At 34.5% G+C, this 26,439-nt stretch overlaps 1 protein-coding gene across 3 annotated transcripts in view; it reads right to left on the bottom strand.

Moving 5' to 3' along the window:
* The window catches only part of PSMD14 (proteasome 26S subunit, non-ATPase 14), a 46,650-nt gene that overhangs the window by 3,984 nt on the left and 16,227 nt on the right, over positions 1–26,439 (bottom strand). For all 3 annotated transcript variants that reach the window (XM_042040848.1, XM_042040849.1, XM_042040850.1), the window contains 6 exons: positions 20,135–20,206; positions 19,692–19,811; positions 18,528–18,598; positions 17,406–17,556; positions 5,491–5,598; positions 2,275–2,349 (listed from right to left, as the gene is read on the bottom strand). In XM_042040848.1, the coding sequence (XP_041896782.1) occupies positions 2,275–2,349; positions 5,491–5,598; positions 17,406–17,556; positions 18,528–18,598; positions 19,692–19,811; positions 20,135–20,206 (597 nt within the window). The remainder of the gene's footprint in view (positions 1–2,274; positions 2,350–5,490; positions 5,599–17,405; positions 17,557–18,527; positions 18,599–19,691; positions 19,812–20,134; positions 20,207–26,439) is intronic.

Raw genomic sequence — 26,439 nt, 5'->3', positions numbered from 1 at the left:
AGAATACTATGAAGATCTCTTTGACAGAAAACCAACTTATAGCAAGAAGAATATAATAAAAAAATATTGATCTTACAATGTCAATGTTTAAATAGAGGAAATACAATCATCAACTATTCTGCTAGAGTAGATGATAGACTTGCATACTTTTTAAAGATCGAAACTTCTTGAATCCTAAATATGTAAATGAGGCATGGAAACATGGGTCGCATTTACTTTGACAGGAATAGATAGATTTGTTTTCTGTGATTTGTTATTTTTGCTGCAGGTTGAGAATGCACAGTTGCCTTGTAGCAGGGCTAAAAGAAAATTGAATACTTTAGCCGCCATATGAGGAACTCTGACAAAGTTGAAAAATATTTTAATGCTTGGGTTAAATTCATAAATTAGTTATATAGGCTACACTGATTATCTGATCTGTATGCAAGCAACTGACAGTTATGATAAAATGAACTTTGAAAGTGACCAAAGCATGACTTGTGTGTCTTTGCCTCATACAAAATAAACAAACATAAAAACCATAAGATAAAATGTGCAGAGGTTTGATGGTGATGAATGCAGGCAGTATTACAAATATTTGAAAGGTTTTACTTGATACTTTGATGTCATTCTTGAAAGAGTAAAGGAATAGCTACAACAGCAATTTCTTTATTTTCATGAACAGAGAAAGCATATTTTGTAGATCTCCTGCACACTTGATGATTGTAGGAAGGACCCTTTCAGCAAACAGTTTCAGCTTGCCTTCAATTTGTGAACATTTACTAGACATTTTTGAGAATGGGTATGCCCTGTAATTGGTATCACCTGAATTCAGGTACCTGTTTCATCCTACATACAGTTTCCAAAGAAACCTGGCTTTGGAACACGTGAACTGAGTTGAAAGTTTGTGTCATAATTTGTGTTAGCAAGATCTTAGCTACTGACAGAAGGAGTCGTAGGCAAACTGCATATGGACAGTTTAGCTAGGCTATCTTGATTTTAAAATTATGGTTTGGTGTGATGAGCTCCTAATCTAATACATGAAGCATGTACTCTTCTTACTACAGATGGAGATAACAGATCACCACCACCACGAGGGGGGTTTGAGATATGTATGAAGCTGCCTTATGAAAGATGTGAGAGAGAGTTGTTGCCTCACAGATTAAAGTTTTCCTAACTTGGTCAAGATAATTCTCCTACTTGCAAAGGTAACAACACTTATGTAAAGCCACTGCTGAAAATACACACTTGGAACTTCGAACAAGACTGGATTTGCCAAACTGTTGCATTTGAATGGAAACAATAACCCCCTGGAAGCCTCATGGACATTTCCTGAGAGAGCTGGTTTTGTTAGACCAGTTACGCTTTTCAGTGAGGTTTTGAAAGTCTGATACTGCCCTACAAAGGGTTATGCATTTCACACATTCTTTCAAACTCCCTAATTTGCACACATACTCCTCCACTATTTGAAACTGGGTTTTTTTCTTATTACTTGTACCTCTCTAAAAGTCTGCATTCTGTGAAAAAATGATTCTGACCATTTCATCATAAACCCTGAGATCAATTTATAACCCTAACAAGGCCATGAAAATGCACAGACATATCAGAGAACATACACAGAGGACACAATCTGGCTTTTCAAGAATTAACTTCTGTAGATGATAAATAAGCTTTTTTTTTTTTTCCCCCGTTTGTTTTCCTGGTTGAGACTCCCAAGCAAGATTTCGCTTGCAACTTGAAGTTTGATGCAAAAGTAAGAGAAAACATTTGTTGTCAGTAAATCCATAATATTTCTTCTGTAAATGCAGGATATTCAGTGACGTCTTGGGGAGTTCCAATCATACCAACTGGAAGTACCTTCTGTCAAAGTGATTATAGCAAATAAAAACCCAACATCCCTTGGTTATACATTCCATTTTGGAAAACACGGTTAAGAATTCTCCTAGCTTCAGGAATTCCAGCCTGTGAAAACTGAAGGCAGCAAGTATATCTTTCAGCTTCATCACTGAAAACTTGAAACTTTGGACGAACTTAAGTCCAGAGAACAGCATGACAACTTTCCAAAAGGTGGACAAAAATGTTGTTAAATTATTCATATGGTCATTAGAATGTGGTTTTGGAAAGTTTCATCATCATGACTGTACCACCAAGTGCTTTCTGGAAGAGAAGCCGCCTATTCCAGGAGAGTTAAAACAACTACTGAAAGTAACAGCCACTGAAATCAGAATATTGCCACAAATCTTATAAAGTTTGTATAAAGTTCCTTTTACTCTGAATTAAAGCTGAAACATTTACCTTCTGTTCTAGTTCATTCTTCCTGTAGTTGATGGTGATGGAATAGTAATGTCTGTTTAGTCCATGGATTAGTGCCTGCAAAATTTAGGGGAGAAACTGAAGTAAATCACCCACTGCTGAAACGAAGAAGTATCAGAAGGAGAAAGCTAATTTCAATACAAACATCTTTAAACATCACTCAAATAAAAGAAAAAACACAAAGAAAAAAACAGAGACTATAAGGAAATATGAAGTAAATATACCTGGTTCTGTTTCTCTTTTTGTGTTCATTAACTGACAGTTATGATTTCTATTTCTAAACCACAGCTTTTTTTCACACAGTAGCAACTATAATAAGAAAAAATGGTAACTGCCTGCAAACATTTGACCGATACATATGCACAAACATATTTCTCTCAAATCCGTCCTCTCTCAATAAATTTGGTTATCACTCCTATTAAAATATTCTGTTACAAACAAAAGATTATTTGCTATCTATTTATTTATAGCCACTGTCAACATTCCCAAGTTCATTTTCCAGGGTACAATATGAAGAGAGAGTAACTGAAGCAAGTAAAAACCTCAGTTAGACAATGTGCATCAAATTAACTTTAGGTATTAAAGCTAATTTTATTTTTTAACTTTAAACAAAAAAAAACCAAACCACCTTTTTCACTGTAATTATGCCCTCTGCAAATACAATCTGATCAACTGAGATTAGTTTTAGTGATATCTGTATGCATGTATTTTCTCTTTTGCTCACACGCGTTAGATACTTCTTTTTACATATATGACTTAAGGGTGAATTGTATTAATATTTGGGGGTGTAAAATTCTATGATCAATCCTCATCACAACTAAAAGAGTCTATTTTCAAATAAAATTTTACACATTAAGTATACATTTACAAACAAGATAGGATAAATCATATATAAAGTATGCTGAATTAGTGATAAATACTTCTTCTGTTTCAAGCATCCCACCTAAATATGTTTTAATATATATTTAGAACTACACAAAATGAATGTGTATTTGCATCTTGTGCAATTTAATATTTCAGCATTACAAAATTATCTGTATGAAAGCTGAAACTGGTTTCATACATACATTTTAAACAGATTTCTATTGCAAACACATATACAAAGATACAAAACTACTTGAAAAGTTATGAGAACCAGCACTTACAGAAAACCATTACTTGTGCAACTTATTTTAATTAAAATTGTAAAATACAGGTTTTATCATCAATAAAGGAATTTATAGTTGAAACTATTAGCAGTAAGTAATTTCCACTGCTATTTTCTTACCACACTCAAAATGATTGCATATGAGATTTTGGTGTTTGTATATAAATTCAAGTGTAGATACTTAGGAAGTTGATTTTCAAGCTCTTAAAATGTGACAAACAGGTTTGCCTTCTCCCACTATCCTCTCCCTTTCCTCTCTCCTTCCAAAAACTACCCTTTAAAAGAGTGGGCAAATGTAAAAGATAAACAACTGTAAAAAAGCTGTTGATAAGGGAACACAAGAAAAAACTACACACACTGTCTTGGGGTGAAAAAAAGGGAATGAAGCCAAGGCGTGTACTATTCTATTATTCTTCTTCCTGAGATTTTAAGTAATGTCTCATAATTCCTGCTTCTAGCCCAGCTGAATCAGTATTTAGTTTGCTTCTTTGCTCAGCTGGGTCAGATTTTATTAATGGCTTAAAATAAAAGCAAAACAACACTGAGAGAGCTCTTGCAGCTTTAAGAACAGAGTATTATTTAAAACTATGATTTTTATCTTAACAGTGACATTTGCAACAGCTCACTGTCAGCTTGCAAAAAATCAACACAAACAAAAACTACCCATTTTAACAACAGAAACCCAAAATCCCATGGCCAAAATATGCCATGCTGTAGTGACAGTGATCTTAAAATAATGAAGCTGAATAATACTGCAGGGGTTTCCAAGGGAGAGCATTACACATGGTCTAGAACAGCCCAGTTAGAAAAGCCCTGAAACATGCAAGCATGGGCTTGCCTACATCCAATCAAGAGTATTAGCTGCTTATTTCATACTCATTATTGTTCACAGTTTTGACCAATTCGAAAATCAAGAGTAAAACACAGCTTCCTGAAGAAGACACTCTTTAAAGACTCTTTTTTGCTAGCATTTATATCAACAGCAAAGGGTTTCAATGTATTAGTAACAAAAAATCTGCTGATCTTTTGCAAGATAGGGGTATGGTAGTCTAGTGCCTCCCAAAGGATGGCTCTCTCAGAGCACAAGTTCAGCACTTATTTCAGTTCTGCTCTGACTAGTGGATGGTCTTTTTCTTGGATGTTTAAATAGCAAATATTATTTCTATTGTTCCAATAATGGAACAAAAAGCAGGAACTGGTCTTCATGGTTTCAAGGACACATGCTTTTTAGAATACATAGCAAGGGGGAGAAGTTTTTTAAAGGGAAAAACACTGAGGCAGAAGAACGACAGGGATAAAAGCATTAATCACTCCAGAGGATACTTGTTTCAGGACAGAAGCTATTTCTCAAAATAAAGGCTTGCTTCAATGAAGACCAAAACTTCTGTCTTTCTAATGGAAGTCAACTTCAGAAATCAAACTTTGAATACTTCAGTTTCACAAATGTGTATTCAAAAGAAACATTACAGCAGAAGTCAATCTGGCATCCATTTCACCCATTGAATATTCTCCTCCACCATTTTTTCAGCAAATTACATGCATTACATAAAAATCAGAGATTAATTATTTAAGACACAATACAAGGTTTAATCTGGATTACATAATAAACAAAAACCTCTATAAATTTAGAGCAAAAAGAAAAGAGAGAACTTTTTCCATAATTTACTTGAGAGTAACTTATCTTGAAGAAAGCTGAGATGTTGATAAGCAGCAGATTTTAAATTGCAGGACTGAAAACAGTACCTGTTTTGCATCACATGTTATGTCATCAATTGTCACTTTTAAAAGTTTGCATTTCCATAAATTTCTACTTGAATCTTTGCTGTACACATTAAATACATGCATTCACACTCAGGTAGCTAATTTAGGGCTCAATTTTAAACCCTTCACATATACATCTTCATTGATGAATCACATTTATAATTTAAATGCATGTGAAAAAATGCAATAGAGAGAACAATAAATAGTTTTTAACCTACTGATTTAAGTACCTTTCCCAAAAATTGATGAATAAATTTTGCAATTTACAGGACTATCAGCCCTAGGTTTACCTGAATAGACGGCTTGTTTAAGTGACCCAGATTTGAAGTTGTTTGTCTTGGTTCATGTCCTAAGACCATCATATTAGCATTGATCAGCCTGAAGGCATCAATAACAACCTGTAAAAACAAGATGTCAAGTCAATTCTTTTTAGAAAATGCAACTAATAGAGCCAAGCAACAGTGGACAAGGCACAATCAACTCTCATCTGTTTTTGGCCTTTATCCAGAAAATCATTTAATTATAATATTAATAAAAAAGAACCTCCTGCTGGCTATGTGATCAGCACACTATACTACCTCGTATTGTAAGGTGACACCAATTATTACCTTTTCCATGGAACTGTAAGTTTTATATGCATTATATCATCATATAACATTGAATTTTACGTACAGTTACTCTAAGCCTCAAAACTATGCATATGTTTGTCACCTAAATCTTATCCAATCAAAATGAATGACAGAGAGAGACTAAAACTGAAAGTGAGCACAAGCTAAGGGACCAAGTCTAAAGCCCAGTCCTGTCACATCAATTATACTACCACAATACTTGAAATGACAACAAAATTATAGCCAGCAAGGAACTTGCCCCATGTATTCCCTTCTAGTCAGATGCTTTTTGCTTCTTGTGACTACGAAAGGGTCTATAAACTGTCTGATGGATTAAAAAGTCCTTGTCAGTGTCACGCTCAGGAGTAAAAAAGAGAGTAAAAGAAAGCCAAGGTCATTTATGATTTAAAGGTACATGGTAGGCAGTATTCAGTGCTATTTTACTGCAAATAATGTAAACCCATCACTGATTCTTACTCCGTCCTGTGCTAAATTTCTCTATGAAAATTTTTGGAAAGAGAAATTCATGGTCCCATGCAATAAAACCCCCATCCCTATCCAAAACCTATAGGAGCTGAAACAGAGCTAAGAACATAACAACAATACACTCAAACCCACTCTTACGGTGTCCTGACCAACACAGGTTCATAACTGCAAGATAGGAATTCTTGTTTAGGTTCCAGTCTTTTAACTGGACCACTGCAGGCACAGCCTTGCACATCCACTAAAACAGTACCAGGCAGACTTTGCAGGCATCTTGTCTGTATATGTTTGAAGAGTTATTAACTTAAATCTCATTTTAACAGTTTTTTTCTATAATAATTTTTATTCTTTTCCTCTCCGTACTGTGAGTTGGACAACAACAGATGCATTTACGTGGCTTGTTTGATATTTTGAGGAATTAGACTTGAATCTTGCTTACGTTGAACAAATAAGAAATCAACCACTGTCACTGAAAGTCTGCACTGAAAGTGACACTGAGTCTCCTACCTTGTTCCAGCACTTTCCTCTCCATTTACACAAATGTTAATAACTAAATAATGTGCAGATTTGAGGATTACAAGATAAATATTGAGGTCCTTCATGTGGAAATTACATTAATTGGCAAGTATTTATAATAAAAAAAATCATCAGGTGTAAACAGAAAAAAACCCCAAACTTATCACCTGTTGTATTTACTTTTGAGACCCAAGTGAGACAGTGGTGTTGACTGACTGAGTGCCACTAAGGGCTATTGCTTGGTCTCTCAGCTGTTGGCCAGATCTACCTGCATATGCCATATCTTCAAATTGCATGCAGAAAACCTTCCAAAAAAGATCTTCTTTATTAAAAATGTTCAGTTGTGACCCAGTTAAAGTGAGTTACCAGTGACTTTTTTTTCCCCCTGAACAATAAAAACCCCAAATTCAGATTTAGAATGCAGCAGAAGCATGCTATCTGATACCAATGCTACAAAAAAAGGAATTAACATTTAGAAGAATTTAACTCTCAAAAATATCTAGAACAATTACTACATATCTATACATTCTTTCTCATAATGTAAGAAGTAATTGGTTTTTTTTCCTTTTTTACCGTTTTTCTCTGTCTCAGAACACTTGTGACAAGCTTTCGTACGTATCTTGGTATTCCATTTTAACCAGATGCTCTAATTTATCAACACCTGGAAATGCCAAACCATAACAACCAGGCAGTATAAATTAAAAAGTCAAGCAAAGCAAAAAAAAAAAAAAGAAAAAAGCACACCACAGATTCTCCAGAGACAAGCTAGATAATGGAAAAAAACTAAGCAAGCAAAAATTTACCCTGAGGAGCAAGAAACATGAACTTGGCAGTATACTATAATGACAAGGAGTTGTTTCATAGCTTACTAACAGCCATGCTTCTAGACCTGAATTTAACTGAGAACTTCACTAGACAATGTTGAGCTTATCCAAAAAGAATGGCATTGTGCAGCATGGATTTGTTTTGGGACTTGAGCCATGTAAAATAAAAAAAATTATTAAACTTTGTTTTGATAAGAAAATTCAACATTTCGGTTAGTTTTCAGATTAGTTAAACTTCACATTAAAATATGAGAACAAGTTGCTGAATTATTTATGAGGGATACTCAATATTGCTCAATCATCTTAATTCTGACGAGAAGTAACGTTCATTATGTTTCAGGTACAAGCTGCATGGCAATATACTGCACTATCTATCTGTCCTCCTGAAGGAATGCCATGCAAGTATTTCCTAAGTAGAAAAAATATAAATCTAACAGAAAGCCATATGAAAAACTGAAATCACAAATCACAAATATGCTTTTAAAATTGCAATTCCTGCAATCTCAGAGGGGTACAAAAAGTACATGTGCAAATGCTATTTTTCATCTTAGTTGCACTCTGATGACCAATGGTAACTAAATACTTTAACTACACTAAGATTAAAGGAATTTTCTGCTATCACTATAGCAACCATCTTAAAGAAACTAACATGCTCAGCAACCTGGAGGCTAAATTTAGACCTAATACACAATAAAAACATAAATACAACAATAAATCCTACATATTCATTTCTATGAAATGTAGTTGCTTTTTTCACAGCGAGCATAAATCAGTCCCGCCTTTAGAGGATTACATAAAAATAAATAGACTCATTAATGTCCAGTGTACTAATGAGCAATGGGTGAAGTAGGTGTTAATTATGCCACAGTAAGATCCAAGAAAAAAGCCCCAGTGAGCACTTGGAGGTGTGTACAAGTTGAAGTCTCCTCTCTATGTTTGTGTATTTCGAAGTACAGAATGATGCAGGCTGATGACAGAAACATGGTCACCCCATATTCTATGATGCAAACTTTAGATGCAGTATTTTGAACAAAGAACTTCTAAGGATTAATTAAACCCAGTACAAACCACCACTTGGCTGCTTAGATTTTTGTTGTAAAACGTCAGTATTTCCCAACCAAAAATTTTAAGCTTTCATTGTACTTAAATTACCTGTATAATATAATGCAGCATGTACTCTTTTAGTAAAAATTTGTTTCCAAGATTCATGCTAAATTCCTTTTCTAAAAAGACATTAAAAAGTTAGCCAGAAGTCTACGCTATTGGGATGTTTTCCAGAAATTTGAAGGTAATTTTTTTTTAAAAGGCACTTCCATAGTGCAACTCTTTCACCACTCTGACCATTTAATTTTTCCTTGTGTAAGTGTCTCCAGACTTTTCAGAGGTCATTTCAACAGCAGACAGCTTATAACAAAACCATTAGCAGTTTGGCTAGCTTAAGGAAACCTCTTACTTTCCTTTTTTGTTTATTATCGCTGCATGAATCTGCAGCATATGAGAGTTTATAATTTCTCAGGCTTGTTAAATTCATGTTAAAGGTCTGTTTTCTTGTTGAATAAATTTTGTTCATATAATGCTGCCTATTTCATATACTGAGTCTTTAATAGCACCTTTGGTCTATGCGCAACTCACAGATCAAAACAGAGGACTAAAATAGGGGTTGATGATGCTATTTACATGTGTGATTCCTGCTGTCTTCTTGTTAGTAGCTTTAATATAATAGAAGACCTTGTCTGTTTTGTAATTAACACATCTTTACTGGAGAGATATTTGGAAGTGATTGCTGTGAATATACTGGTTAGTAAAATAAACACAATCACACACCACTTTCTGTTATCAGACAAATTTGTGAATTGTACACATTATACTCCAGATCAACAAACTGTGATTTAACAGCCAAGTAGAAGACACATTTATATAACCCTTTATTTTTCTGAAAATATGTATTCAATCTGACCTTGCAAATATAATTAGCTTGTGGGATGTGTGGATTTCAGTACCATGGATGCTTTACTAATTGCAGTTCTTGGAAATAGATACTAAATATTTGGAAGCTGCCAATACAAAATAAAAACTACATCTTTTTGTACATCTGTCTTAGCTTCAAAATGCATAATAATCTGAGAAACAATAACTATACTGCATTTTTTTAGCATTTGCCTGGGGTCAACAGCCCACACTAGAGTCCATATAATGTATTTTTAGAAAGAAAATTTACAATTTTGTTCTGTGTATATTTCAGGACAGCTATAATTAATATGATTCAAATTTACTCACAATCTAAGATGAGCACTGGACACCTCAACTGCTAGCTAGATAAAAATCTGGCCTCTTATAGTCTCCACATAGTTATTAAAAATAATGACTTGATTAAAATTTAGGATGTTTAGTAGCCAGACTTCTTTTAGCTTCTCCTGAAAGTGTGAATACTTATATATATATAATCAGTTTTTCTAAAACAGTCTTCATAACTTCATGGGGTATTTAAAAAAAAAAAAAAAATTAATTCAAGAGCACTTTACACACTTGATCCTTAAATCTCTCCAATATTAAATTTCCAAACAATACTGAATGAAATAGTCCTGTTTTTCAAGTCCCACTATATTTTAACTTCAGTTAGGAGTAAGTCAGCCTTTATTGTTTAAATTTTTTTTAAAATCTAACATCAATATTTTTCCAGCAAAGAATCCACGGCATATGGTGACTTTAAAAATGCATTGTGTCCTTGGAATTCCAATAGTGATGTATTGTTTATGCCATATGTTTATGAACAAACATACCAGTGCTGCAAGACAACTGCAAAGGAGAGAGTGTGGTTATGCCAGGTGTGGAAAAAGAAGTAATGTCCCATCTAAAATCTCTTTTATCACCTGCAACTGACCTGTTATCAACTGCTTAGTTTGTTCCTAGATTCTTTAAAAATGAAATGGAACACGTGACCAGAGAAGTGCAGCTCAGGTTTATGACCATTTCGTTATTTATGCTGCCATGCACTGTTAGACAACTACAAGTGAAGAACATCTTCTGTCCCCTGCAAGCCCACAACATAAAAAATTCAAAGAAATCATATTTTTTATGCCATTTCCAATGAAAAGCACTAAGAACTGAAACTGTCTCATGCCAAATGCATATCGCTGAATTGCTGTGATTGTGATTTTGAAGTTTGCAACATGGAAATTATTTATAAAATGTCAATTTTAGCTCTGGAAAACATATTCCTAGGAGTATGTGCATTTTCCTTCTCTATCCTTGGAGAATTATTTACTTGTGGTCAAATCTGCAGTACAACTTCAATATCCATACTGGAAGGGGAAGAGAACTACAGCATAATACATTTATCTTGACAAGTGAGGGCATGCATCCATAACTCCCAAGTAGCTGAGCCACAAGTTTTAAAGCTATATGCCTTAATGAACATAAATGGACTATTCTACATCCACCACAGCAAAAGGAAATTAAACATTTAATACTTTTCAACGAAGTCTTGGAACTTTCTGTTTTAGGGAAGGGCATGAACTGAAGTAACCTATGTAAATGGTTTAGTAGGTAGACATACATTAATTAATTAAATCACAACAAGTCCAAAGGACATTACATAACAAATTTTAGAACATTAGCATTGATATTAACAATTTCAGCACTCCATTAAGAAAAGAGGAAGTAAAATATGCAAAATATGTTAATCTGGATACATGTAACTACTCTAGAAAATGTAACAAAAGACTGGTGCACTGGCAGTAATAAAACTTTTTAGTTTATACCTAGGTTTACGCAGCCTGAACTGAAAACACCAAGTGGCCCACACTGTGATGCAGATGCAATTAATCTCCTACAAAGATGATTTTCCAGGAAAAAGAACATCAATCTTTACTGAACCAACAGTGATCAAACCCAGCACACACAACTTCCTTACTCTCCAAACCAAGCTCCTTCCTATTGAAACCCAGCTCTTGCCTAGATCAAACTAGGATGTTTCTGTCCAGTCAATGGTAAGGAATAGCACAGTACTGTGAGAGTATGCAAATGTACTATACATGCAAAATGTTCAGAAACATATTCTTGATACTCCAATCAAAATTACACACTGCAAAGTTATGTTAACCATTTTAGGATTTTTCCCTTTACAATAGAAAAGTATTAGCAAATCCAGTTCTAACAATGGAAGTTGTTCCAGGTATAAAAGATTCTGAGACAAAATTGTAGGCATCATGTTTTAAAATACATTTTCTTCTAAATGCTATCTGCATAATAATTCACAATGAACAGACATGTCTCTAAAGTAGTGACAATACAGTCAATTTACTGTTTTGTTGTTTTTAACTACTAATTTCTACAGTGTTACTGATTTTTAACTGTACCCTAAAGACTGTTGAATTCACTTGTGTTTTAGAAGTCTTAGAAGACTTACTACGGCAAAGATCAAGACATGCACATGAAGTGGGTGGAGGACTTGGGTATATTAAAAAAGTCTTGTTAGGTGGCTCCAATCTGCTTATAGTTCTCACAAACTTAATGGGCTATTTTAAATTTCAGGCATTACACTAGTGACTCCACAAATCTCATTTGAAGGACTGCTCCTTTTCTGCCTTCTTAAAAAACAACGTTTCTAAATCTTGTGGTTAATTCAAACAAAGAAGGGAAAAAGACAAGTTCAAAGGAAAAATAACAGCACTTTGATAAAAGAGTGGAGGTTTAAAACCATGCAATCTTTCAAAAAACTAGTGTAAGACGTGTTCAGCTGAAGAAAATCTTGAAGCTGGATGGTAATTCCAATATTCAGGAAATTAATTGTTGAATCACTGTCAGCTATTGGTTTCAGTATTTTAGACTAACAACTAATTACCAAATTATGAAACCATTCACACACATATTTGCCTTGATAAACTGGGAAGATTTGCAGCACAAAAACGGAACTCACCAATCTGAAACAGTGTCATATACAGACAATTTAATCTAAACCGGAGCATAAAAGTAGCAAAAGAGATCAAAACTACTTGCAAATCACTACTTTTATGATAAGCACTCAACAAAATGACCATCTATTACTCTGAAGAGTAAAAAACTGAAGTAATGTATTAACAAACCCGTAATGCTCATATACGTGACTAATTACATACAACTGTCACCTAGATTTACAAGTACCAATGGACAAAAAAGGGGAAAGAGGTTGCTAAAACAAGTCCTCCAGCTCTCCTCAGGGTCTTTATTTGTGTAAGGAGGATAAAACCAGCACGTATCTTTCTCTCCCTCTAGCATGATAAGAGTAATTTTTTTCATACTTCAAAAATTAGTAAAAGAACAAATGATAAAGTTCAGCACATTTTTTTACTCCATTTAGAAGAAAATTCTAATGATCTCATAAGTTGAACAAAAGAAAGCAATTTTCAACTACCAATGAAAAGAAACTGCATGCACAAAGTGGTTCCAAACTACAGCCCACATTCTGACTCTTTGAAATAAAAAACCTTCCAGTTCCAGAAGAGCTTGCTTGGGCCACAGAACAAGGTTCTTCAATGATGTATGTGGCAGGAGACAATAGCAATAAACTGAAAAGAGGAGCTGCTGGCTATATGCATACAAGGGGAAAAAAACAACTGCAAGAAAAATAAAATATTGGAACAGGAATTGCCATGAAGCTGTTGAATCTCAAGACACAAATGGACAAAACACTAAGTGAGCTGACCTGAACTCAATGTTGACACTGTGCTCAGCACAAAGTTGGGCTAGATGATCTACACAGATCACTCTCAACTAGAATTACTTTGATTTTCCAGGCTACCCAAATGTATGCATTTTTTCTTCTTTTACCATCTGAATGAGTGTAAGTTAAGGATGAAGTACCACAGCAAAATCCTCTTATCAAAGTGGCAGGATCTGGTTTAAGCACAAGATTAAGATGCATAGCATATTTGTTTTTATCTGTCAGAGGTGACTGAAAGAGAATTTATAAAAAAGTAATTGCAAAGACAACTATTTTCCTCAGCAAACAATTAAAAAAAAGAATTTTGCCATGAACCAACAGATCTTCCTACAAATACTTCTATCAGTGCTTGCTAGGAAAAAATATGGCTTAACAGAAATGAAAGTTTGCTGTATGCCTAAGAGATTTTGCTACCAATCCTCCTAAACACCGCAAGTGCCAATGAGCTTCTCAGATGTACAAAGTGGACTTCCGACAGTTTTGGATATTTTACCGATCCTTATGCAAGCAGTTATTAATCAAGGGAAACCAGTTAATTCTCTCAGAAGAACAAATCATTTAAAATGGTGACTTCGTTATACTAAAGATCTAAAGTTTAAAACAGCTCAAAAAAGAAAACACCACATTTTTCTTTTTTAATTTACCAATACTATGAGTGCAACACAGTAAGTTAATGCTTTTGGAGTTAAAGATACTATGTTACAGTGGGTTTGATGTAGATATATTTTCCTTATGAGGTGATGAACAGCTGCTAAGTTAAGGTCCAAAAAAACACACTTATTTTTAACATTTGGCAAAGGTTTATGGTTCTCTGTACAGACATTTCAAAGTGTATATTGGAAATAAATATGAAATGTCAATATTTAGCTTTATTCCAGATCTCTAATGAAATTACTGCTTCTGTGGAATATTCTAAATATGTATTACAGCTTTCATTGCACAGATTGGAAAACTGGAGGGGATAACAGAAAGGTTTATTAGTAAGTAAAAAATGAAACAACAGCTAGCCAGGTTGCCCCACTGGCCATATTTCAGGATGTTTATTTTGACTTCATTCAAAGAAATCAAGCTAAAAAAAAAAAGAAAAGTCAAAACAAAGCTTTTCCTCTCTGGGTTCTGAGAACACTGACCCTCAGTTAAAGCTCACTGATCTGCTGCGAGTTTATTTTACAGACAACTGGAGCACTATGAGCCTAAATATTGCAAAATATGGTACACAGTCATGAAAAAACATACTTTGTGTGCAAGAATATGTATGTAGAGTAGTAAGATCAGTATTTAAAATTACTTGTCCTTCATGTGTCCTACTATATTTATGCAAAAATATCCCAGTCCTAAAATGGTCATTAAAGCAGTTGGCATTTAATCCACAGATCTATATGAGTGGTGTATTTTTATATAAGGATTTTATGTGACTTTTTATTTCTGCTCATTGGCTTTAAGACATAAAGTGACTTTGTTTTTTTTCTTTTAACTGATGAGAATTACAGGTATACTTATCTTTAAACTGCAATCATACAGCCCTGTCCTATGTAGAAAACACGTATGGAGATGAGGCAGTTAACAAAGAACAAATTTTCATTTTCTACAGTAACAGGGCAAACTGCTTTTCAATGTTTTAGCTAGTCAAGGTGAACCTGAGGTTCCTCATCAGAATTCACTGCAACTTTCTGACACATGAAAATAACCTCTGCCCCAGTTATTCTTCACTAGCACAACCATGACTGCTTCACTGACCATAAACCATAGCAATTTATATGGGCATGGACCTGCCCTGAGGCAGGTTTAAAATTAGCTGATGTGTTATTTTGGATTTTGCTTTTAAATACATCTAATCTCAGACAAAACACACCATATTAAAATCTTCTATGCCACATGTTCACTGTATTTTTTTGCCAGACAGTCATGCCAGTATAAGGTACAATGAGTTATGATCTTGGACTCATGTAGCTAAACCCCACCAGTACAGTGGTTACTACACCACCAAAATTACCTCTGCAAGTGGTTCTTCATTTGCTGACAAATGCAGATACTTCCCTGAAATAGGCTAAGCTTGAGCTCTCTAGCACACAAAGAGGCTCTGGGTGCCATAATAAGTTAGCCAGGCACATGAAGCACTGAAACCTGACCTAAGAAACCCCCCTGACTCTAATATATCTGTTCTTCTTTCAGTTCATTTAAAATCCAAACACATTTTAGTATAAGTGATCTTGCCAACTAGGATCGTAAAAGTCGAACACATTCCACATCTTCCAAATCAAGAAGTTAATTACAAGTGGTATTCATAATTTGGGAGATTCTTTTTATTTCTAAGCTTTAAAGGATGCACTTGCCAGAAACATGACAGATGTAAATTTTTTTTAATGTGAAACCTGAGAACGTAATTTAATCTGACTGTAGCAGCTAAAAACGTGTATGAAAAACAAACATTAGAAGACTTCCAGTAATCTCAAGTACTGGCAGCAATGCCATAAGAGCAGCTGTAACTGAGAAATGCTTAGATGGACAAAAATTTATTCACATTCAAAATAAATATGCCAAAGATTACTTTATTGAAGAACTCAAAGATCTCAAAGATAGACATCTATGTCAAACAACAGCAGCAATAAAATTACTTTAAAAAGAAGCACTTAGTCAGCAAATGTGTTATAACAGTAGTGTGACTTATTGGGAGGCTTTTATTCTTAATGGATTTAATAGCTAGTGAGGTCTAAATTAATTACTAGTAATAGTCTTGACAATTATATTTTGACAAAATAAAAAGAATCCTATTTCAACATTTCTATTGGAGTGGGAAAATAAAAGTTCTAGGAAAAATAAGTCAGGAATAATTAAGTGTTCTATTGCATCTTCCCCCCTCCCTCCAGACTACCTGTATTTTCTTCTACTCTTTATGTAATTTAAAAAGGAACAAAATTTATACAGAGGACTAATAGCTTCCAAACAACCAGAAGCTAATAATTTTTCAACTGCCTGTTACATAAACATATTTGCTATAAAATTCTGAATTAAAAAAAAAACAACTGAAAATGCAACTGTGGCTTCAGAACATTCGGCTATGAAATTAAGAGAACCCATAGTGTTTGGTAGCTTTAATAAGATCTGCCTCACAGGAAATATGATACTACAGTTCTATAGAAGATAAACACTTTTAAAATATTTATAAATTTACATGAATATCATCCATATATACCATGACACATTTCAATAATTATTCTACAATACAATGGGAGTGCATGCTCAAACAAAACACCTCAGCAGTATTTTAAAGCAGTAAACCACCTAGCCAATTTCTGTACGTTCTGTAGTTTTTCTAATCCACTCTCCCTGTGGTTGAGCAAAATCGAATTGCCTCTCACATTTGCAGACAGCTCTGTGAAGGTGATAATAGAGCTGCTCCCTGCTGTCATGAGGCAGGAAATAGGAAAATGGCATATGGGGCTAGAAAGAAATAAAAAGAGAACTAAACAAGAACAAAAGAGATTTCAACAAAGGACAACTATAACCCAATATGCTTTGCAAGTTAATCTCTTTTCATAATAATTTAACGTACTTAATCATTTATCTGCACACTTCTCAAAAATCCAAATGTTTAATACCAACTTCTCTGTAAAGTTTTATTGCCCAAAACATTTTGAATAGAAATTTTAATACCATTCATCATATGCAATGCCTGCAAATCAGTGCATTCTTAGTACCCATGTTAAGGAGCTGAACCTATTCCAATCTGTTAGTAATGGATCTTTGATTTTGTGCCTAAATTGTAATATATAAAACAATGTATACTTGGATTATTAGTTATAAACCTGTTGAGTCACACCTAAATAACAAAATATTGAGAGGATTATGACTGGTTATGTGTACTGACAATATGAAAGACTTCCAGCCTGTTTCAGGACCGATATAAGATGCAGAACAAACTGGAAATATTTTCATTTACAATGAGATTTTTGTTTTAATTTTTTTTTAAATACAGTATGGGCCTCCAAAATCACGTACTTACACGTATTTACAGTGCTTCTATATTAAATCCTACTGAAGTACCTTAAAAATAAAAAGCAAGCCTACTATACCTTTCCTTTTACACTCTGAATGGGATCCACCACCACGGCAACAGCTCTTTCTGATAAGGCTTCAAAGCTCTGCTGAGTATTGATATCTACACCAGATAACCAACAGCCAAAGCCAGGATGACTATGGTACCAACCAACTACCATCTCAGGTCTGAAACAAAAAGGACATTGAGAGTCTTAAAAATATAAACACCTATCACAAGAAGAAGTAGGAATATATCAGGGCATAAATTAGGATAAGCTGTGAAAAAAACACCATTAGTAATATTTAAATTACTCACCACAGTATGGTGAAAACATGGACATGAATAAATGCGACAAAAGAGGGCTATCATTAAGGGATACACATTAGCAGTGGTAGATCATGCTTTCAGTTTTTCACCCTGTTACCACACCTTCCCTGAACCAGTTTTTACCCTTTCAGCACTTGAGTAAATATCCACTTTTTAACTCCTTGGCATCGAAGGTTGAATTTTCACGGCAGAAAGTCCATTTCAGACATGGACAACGGGAACCAACGGTGGGAAAGGATTAAATATCAATTAAACCAGCAGTAGAACTAGGAACTCAGTCAAAAAGCAATTTGCACTGTTCTGTTCAGCTGCTGAGCCTTTTCGTAACACTAATTTTGAAGTTTTTCCCACAGTAAAAGAATTTGAGCAAGCAGACGACAACTGTTGAGAGGTAGGAGTGAAATAAAATTTGTTTAAATACTAGGATCTTTTACAAAATTATTTTCCCTTTCTTTTCATTAACATTGCTCATGAATAAGCTGTAACTTCAAAAATTTTTTAAATCTTATTTAAAGGGTTAAATAAAAAAATCAGTCTTTTAAGCAGGTACTGTGTAGTAATCGCCTATGCTAAACTGAGCAGCATTCTAATCTATCTGGGCGATAATCAAAGCTGTAGGTTTAACAGGAGTGACAATCTCCCGACAATTGAAATGCATGAGGGGGACTGAATTACATGCTAAGCTACTCTCCTAATTTCTAGGGCAATTCTTCATTTTTAAACATTATTAATAGCCCTTAGAGCACTAGTTTTGCAGAAAGCCAGCTGTTTCTTCAAAAAACTGTGGAGGGAGTACTTGTTACTGTCAGCCCTCTTTACAGTGACTTACCTTCCCGTCTGTTTCAGCATATCCAACATTTTTGCTTGAAATACAGGATCAACTGCCTCCACACTGACACCCTAATTTAAAAGACAGACAAAAATCATAGTAGTTGTACATGAAGCAATATTATCTTTTAACTTGTAACTTTGCACAAACAAAAATATTCATAAGCATCTGTTTAAAAAGGCAACCTGAATACTTTAGTACTACGTGACAGAACTCCCTTAAACGCAAAATGTAATTTTTGGAAATGTATTTCAATGTGATTTTTAAAATACTGAAAGATTATTCTGAATTGCTTTTTAAGTAATCTTTACTATGAATAAACATGATTAAATAGGCACAGGAATTCACATTTTTCTCCTCTGTTTGGTCTGCACACAGTGGCCTGTTGTTTTTCCCAAGTTCAGCACTACACATTTTATTCAACATACTGGCTTTTTGCAGATTTTTATATTATGCACATGTATAGAATAAACTCAGGACAAAACGATTTGAAAATTCTATGGAGTGCAGCTCTGAGTTACAAAGGAATCATTCCATGCTTGTTTTAAGAACATTTCATTCTAGTTACACAAAATAAAAATCATAAATTCCAATTATGCCCCTTGACACATCTCTTTAATCTGTTCATAAAATGGATATTGTACTCAAAATTTAAATACGTATTTTTTTCAAATCACAGAAGTATCATTTAAGAGACATGCAACTAAGGTCTGTCAAAGAGAGCAAGTTTGAAGTATATCTAGTGTGAAGTTTATCTATAGCACCATCAGAATTAAGGGCATGCTACACTCCTAATCAAACCTTTTACATTTTGAATCTTTCTGCTGGCTCATAGGATATGAGTTCTGAAAGTTATCCATTTATAAGCCTTATAAGTCACGTTATACCAATATATTTATACATACATAAGGACATAACATCTGCATATATTGATAGACACACTTAAGTACTAGCCTTTACTAAAAAATAAGTTTTGACTACATTTTTTTTTTTTACTGAAACCCTTTAACCATTAGACTTGTTTGTATTAAAACTTGCAGCTTATACCTTCAGATTGCTTCAATGAGGTAAAGCACAAAAAGCTTTTTAAAAAAATATATTTACCATAAGGAAAAAAACAAACAAGCAAATAAAATTTTCAACGTCTAGATGCAAAGAACTCACCGTTCCAGACTGTGGCATTGCAAAAACATCAATCACTCTCACAGTATAATCATCAACAAATTCCCCAAGCATCAGACCCATAACTTCCATAGGGACACCAGCACGACCATGCTTCAACATCTGGAATAAAGACCAAATGACACCATATGTTTAACAGAAGGTTCGAGTTTGATTTGAGGTAGTTCTTTCAGCCTTTGTTGATCTATAGCTAATTTGCAACTTGTAGCACTTTTGGAAACTGTAACAAACTATAAAATAGTAAAAACAAAGCCAATGAAAGAACTAATTAAAGTAAGTTTCTGAGGGTTCTAATCAGTATTAATTTATTCTTAATATTAGTCTGGCCAGCACTTAGGCAACACAAGTCCAATAACTTTGGACAGCTGCCAGGTGCTCTATCTCCAGCATTATATTCAGACATAGTATGCACACAGAACACTTACTTTGAGCAGTGCAAGGGAAGAGATATAAACCTGTTCCGCTGTATCGACCGCAGGAGCATCTGTTGGTGGCCCCTATAAAAAGAATAAACAATTATTTTCACCATCATTGTTATTCTGCAGTTTCTAAATATTTTCTTCTGTTTTGTATACTACAAAACTTACAGAAAAATGCATACGTAATTGTGACTTTGTGGGTTAGATGCAGTTGTTACAAACAAAACAAAAAAAACACACACCCAATCCCCAAACCCTTCTTTACAGCACCTTCCTTCACTAACATTATTTTGTAATAGGTCACCTAACCATCATCTTGTCTTCCCCCACCCCAAACAACACAGTCTAAAGAGCAACCTTACCAGAACCAGTCAAATATAAAGCAGGCAAGTACTACACTGGATACAAACCTGTTACAAGACACTCAGGCTAAGAGTCAGATCTAAGTTTCCATTAGTCAGCCTTGCTGCAATGCTAACCTTCGTCAGCTGTAAAATATGGCCAGTTCTCCAATTAACTATGTGTTTCTTACAGTGGTGTGAATGTAAATGCTGCTGGGCTAGCATGATTAACTGGCACCAACACAAACAGCAATTTCCCTTTGCTTCATCAGCTTTCAGCTAAAGAGGACTTGCAGATAAAAGGCTATGGGAGTACTTTGCAGATACACTGGTACAGTGAGAGAAAAAACGGACCTCTGATCCCTAGGTGGAAAAGCTGTGAACAAAATACTTTGCTCTTTGCCTTATGAGTAGTTATTCAAAAATTAGCACAACTGTCCCAGGTGTGAATGATTGGTTGAAACAGGTTCTATGTACTGTTGAAATTGAAAAACACAGGAGGCAGCAGTTTAAATGTCCCTTTCTTGAGGAGCAAGAGAAATGTTGCTCTTATATACAGAATTCCATATCAGCATACCTCATTACAGCCAATTAACAGCAAATGCATTACTTGATTACCAAATTGTGTACAACAAATTTCCACTGTAAAGACAGCTTACTTCAGCATGAGGTGATGTAAACTTAGAAGGGCAACAAACCAACTATGGGTATGGCCAAAAAAAAAAAGATACTTCAAGTTAAAAGAGAAAAAATGGTGCCTTTACACAAATACTTTGTAGACTTAGAACTTTGATTCCACAGTTATAAGCAAAATTGGGGGAAAAAAGTTTCTAATAAATTCTTAACTTTTCACTTTAAGTGAAAAAATTCAACACAACATGCATCCACACGACATCAAACAAGACACAGCAATCAACACAAGCCATTACTTCCTGAAGATAAAATCAGATACTTAAGTCATCAACACATTACATTTGTATAGGAATAATCCTTTCTGCATACTTTGATTTTCACACACACAGAAAAACATCAGTCTTCAGAATAAAGCCTTAAAGACAGTAAGAAAATTCAGTTGTGCGTTTTTTCCCCCCTAAAGTCAATGAATCTATTAGTTCTAGATCTAAGCTTTATATTATAAATCCAATCTTTGTATTCTGAAATTCACATATATGCATGGATCTGTCAACCATACCCACTTCCTAACAGCTTCAAACCTCTGTTTCCAACTTTGACACTGCTGACCATCATCTCTCCATATTTGCCCTTCCTCATTTCTTACTACTCATTGCTAGTTCTTCTGTCACTTTGGCCTTTTCTTCCAGCAGATTTCCCTACTTTTCACCTTCCATAGTATTCTCAGCAAAGGTCCATTTTTCATCAACCTCACCCCTTCATCAAGTATTTCCCTGGCTTAGCCCTAGTCCAACAGTGAGATACTCCCGTGGAGAAGTGCTCCTCTAGCACTCACACTGAAAACTCTGTTCTTCAGTTCTTCAGAACATTTCCCAGAACCAAATGGGCAGAGCACCTGCATTATTTACACCGAATTTTCTACAATTAAATTGTTTGACTGGCAAAGCTTCAAATGCCCCATCATTTTTTAATGGTGTTCCTATGTTTTTTTCTCCATAAACATGTCAGTTTACTTTTTTAACTTTATCTGTCCTGCTTTAAGTCTATTCACTTAGCACTGTTCACTTAGAATTTGGAAAGCACAAAGACTCATGTTGCCACTTAATGCTAAGAAAAAAGCCCATGTAAGTTGAGTTTTAATTTTAAAAGTAACTTCCTAGTCTGTTAACAAAACCCTTTATTCATACATAAAGCTCTCCCAGTTCTCTACCAGTTCTAGACCAGAGATGGTCTAAAGGGAAGATAAAAATAACTAGTAAGTAACCTTGTGCTTTAGGAAGAACCGTAATACCCATGCTGTGATCACCAAATGCATTCTACATTTGCTCCAGATCTGGTTTAACATTTCACTGTAAGCAACCATCCCATTACAGCATTCAGTAATTTTTAAAATAAAGAATCGTGTAATAAAAATCTCCCCCAGATTAGCACAAATACTTCCATGATTTCTGGAAGGCTAATCTTAATGTTTGACTGAGACTAACTTCTCAAAAATCAGGAGCTTGAACTAGAATTTACTCCAGCTCTTGAATGAGCTCTCCCCTATGGAATTTCTAGCGTCTCTTAAAATCACACTGACAGCTGTCCTGCAGCTGAGGCATTAATCACAGCTCTGTCCTCCATATAGATGCTGGTGTCCTCAACTTGTAAGAGCTTATTCTTCAAAATTTTTCTCATTTTAGGATCAGTCAGTAGATTCACCACTTACAGGGAACAAACAAAGACAAACATTAATACATTTTCTTTCTGTAACAAGGCAAATGAATCAACCTTTAGTTCAGGTGAAAGTAGGAATTAAGACAGGGTGTTCCTAAATATTTCCTTATGATTTCTACACTCCTTGGAGCATCCAAATGCTCATTTACCTTGATGCTGGGTCCAGACGAGGGGATACTTAATATTATACTTCATCAAATCTTTAGGCATTCTATGAGATAAAATTGTTTTCAAAACTTACATTGAATTCCTGTTGCCACCACCCATAGCCAACAATTTCTTTTCAGCATAAGAAACATTGCTAATTCATAAAGGAATTTTTCATTGGTGTAAACCAACTTGCTTAGCTTTTGCGATTTTTTTTTTAAAGCCACAGTATTTACCGTGAAGGAATTTACATACTAAATGTGTTTAAATATATATAGAAATTACTACATTAAGGATTAGGAGGTATCAACTGCATACTTCACTGCTTCATTTTAAGCACATGCAAGAGACAGTAAAAATATTAAACATGAGTTTCCACTCTTACCATGCAGTTCAACCAATTTACCTGAACTTGTAAAAATTAGCTAATGGTAGTACACAAGGCAGGTTTGTTAATTCTCAGTCATCTCAGACACAGCACATACCAAGTATTTCCTTGGTCACTGATGCTTCTTTGTGTGACCTCACTAGCTCCTTTCCGTCTGCTCTGTTCTTCTTATAGATTTTAATTACTAGCTAAATTATGAGAAAATTAAAGTCCTCATTGCACTGTACCAATTATGTGTATTAATTTTCAAGTTAATATTCCTTCCTTTGTCTTGAATATCGATTACAATGAGCTGCTCAAGAGTACTGAAATTCAGGAATTTAGAGGAGGAAATTATTTTTCTACCAAAGATAAACTGCCACATAAAATACTATAAGCACACATTTGTATTTCTATAGAAAATTCTAAACCAAAGTTCATCAAATTCTTAACACAAAACTTTTAAAGATTTAAGAGATAAAACCAAATGGAACTTGGGTCTTCCAAGTAGCTTACTTGACTTTAGATGATTTGAAGAAAAAGACATTTGGAAACTAGAACCAATTTCTTCCATCTCTGATCACCTCCTTTTCCACAAATGGCTGATAATCTAACACAGCCCTGGAGTGACAGCCCCAGCTTCTGCGTGTTAGTTACACAGTATGTGGGAGCCAGCTACCAGTTAGTGTTTTGAGATCTCTTTGGCCTGTTTCTGGTAGTCTTTCACAAAAGTTTATGCTTTTCTTTCATCAAGCAAAGAAGAAGAAAGATTTTATTAGCTAATCTCTACATGGAGGCAAATATTTTACACTGACCCTCCACAGCATGTGCTATTACCACTGTTCATAAACTTCACTGCCTGCCAACTTTAACAAAGAAGCACCATCCTTACGAAGCAGAGCACCAAATTAAATTAACTGGTATCAGGAAAGCAGACAAGAAAGCGTTTGTGTCTGCAATGCAAAAGAGCTGCTGGTACTTTTGGTTACATTATCATATTCAAAGAACAGCTATCTCATTGCATAGTTTTAGAAGACTGTCCATCCCACAGTAAACAGTGAATATTGCATACCTACAGGTTTATTGGATTATTTCTTGGGGAATTAGAGAAAAATTAGATTTGGAAACTGCAAGGAATACTGAACATTCTTTGTCCCAACTATGCATGTATAAGCTGGATACAGTAATTATTAAAATTAAAGAACTGCTGTAAAAAATACTGTTATGTGCTACTAAAAAACTGGTATTTCTTCTGAATTAACTTTATGCTTTCAGTCAGTGAAATGAACTGCCTGATAACCACCTCACAAAACCCAACCAAGCTTTAGGTTTGTTTTCATTTAGAATAGCAGAATTCCAAGTTCAGTAATAATTGATAAAATTAAGTTACTGCTATTAAAATACTTTTTTTTTTTTTTTTTAGTAAGACTTGAAAGGGAAAAAGATTCACATGCAAGTTATGGACAGAAAATTACATTGTAATATTAAATTATGCATGTTACTATTTTTGTTTCAAATAGTTAAAGAGATGATCCAATATAAAAAGCAGTCCTTTACTTGGGCAGCCCTTGTTGACGAAGTGTTAAAGGCATTTGCCATTCTTACAGGATAAAAACTAACGCCTTGAAGTGTTACCTACTCAGGCCTTTTAGCAAATTTGTTAACACTCTTACGTATATTACTTCACCTTTCTCTTAGTGTGAACTGATATCAATTATTTAACCAATTTTATTATTAAATGTGAGCTAAAGTGTTATTTTAGAGCACTGCTCTTTATTTGTACTATTTTAGAATTATTCAAATAGGTATAGAAAGTGGACTTGAATAATTACACAAGGAACTGAGAAATATTCCACAAATGGATACACTTTCCATTGTTTAGATGGATCTTAAACACTGCTCTGGTTTCATGCTAATAGCACAAAAGATGATTTTGAAATACATCATAGCTGTTTCAAAGAAACTCAGTTTTGCAGGGGCAACTGTAATAAAAACCCAAAGGCAGTCAACTTAAGTGCTGTGAAGCACATCTCAGCTTTAATGCACCAAATGACATATCACTGTGTAAAATAAAAGAATCATTACTACTTCTATTTATTTTTGTAACTGGAATGATTTAAACACAAACATAGGACACACAAGCAAACAATGACTGCTATCATGCTTTATTTCTTTCCCAGTAAGCTAAGAAAGAACCTTTTAATAGTTTAATTTTGTGGGTATTAAACAACTAGTGTGAAAAACAAGCTGCATGTAAACTATTTCTACTGCCTCTGCTTCAATGACTAGCTGAGGCAACCTGTTATAGGAGGTGTTAATTGGCAATAGGAGTACAAGTCAGAAGCATGTTCCCCATCGTCCTAACCCAGCAAGGCTAGGTCATTAAAGTGGAAATGAATTCTTTCATGCTGACTTAACCCTTTCACTACATATTTTCAGCTGTTATATCCAAAGACAATTGAGAAAAATTAGCTAAAAAAAAAAACAAACCAACAAAAACCCAGGACAAAAAACCCCCTTGCATTACTTTTGAATTTATTCACCCCCCAATTTTTCTTCACTGCCCTTCTCTACCTCCTCCAGAACATGTGTTTCAGGTAAAGATGACATTTTATTATGTAGGTAAGGGGGAGAAAGGCAACTGAGGTACAAATGCAATGACAATAATTATAAAACAATAGTTTATCATATTAAAAGATGCATGGAAGGATGAGGCACTTAAAGTGAGCTTATAGCTGCCATTTTGTGGAGGTAAATTCAACTTCGTGTGTATAGCTTGGTAGAAGGAAAAAAAAACCACTATAAAATACTAGCTGCAGAGAAGACACAAATATGAGCAAGTGTGCAGAGGAGGTAGAGGTATTAATGATAGTAAGGCCTTAAAAGTTCACCAGAGTACCACTGCTCTTCTCTACTTTTGGCCAGTAAGTGGTACAACTTGCTGATACATTGATATAAAGAATAAGAAATTTCTTAGATCAGCATAGTGCTTTTTACACATTGCTAAGCCTAAAAATCTAAGCAGAGCTGGGATTGTGGAACAATTTTTTTCCTGGACTGAGACAATACACCTATAGAAATTACCAACTCATGTTCCATCAGTGGAA

Source organism: Corvus kubaryi, unplaced genomic scaffold (assembly GCF_017639235.1).
Source record: "Corvus kubaryi isolate FWS band 111438036 unplaced genomic scaffold, C.kubaryi_AGA036_p1.0 37396, whole genome shotgun sequence".
In the NCBI taxonomy this organism is placed as follows: domain Eukaryota; kingdom Metazoa; phylum Chordata; class Aves; order Passeriformes; family Corvidae; genus Corvus; species Corvus kubaryi.
This window is presented reverse-complemented; position numbering and strand designations above follow the sequence as displayed.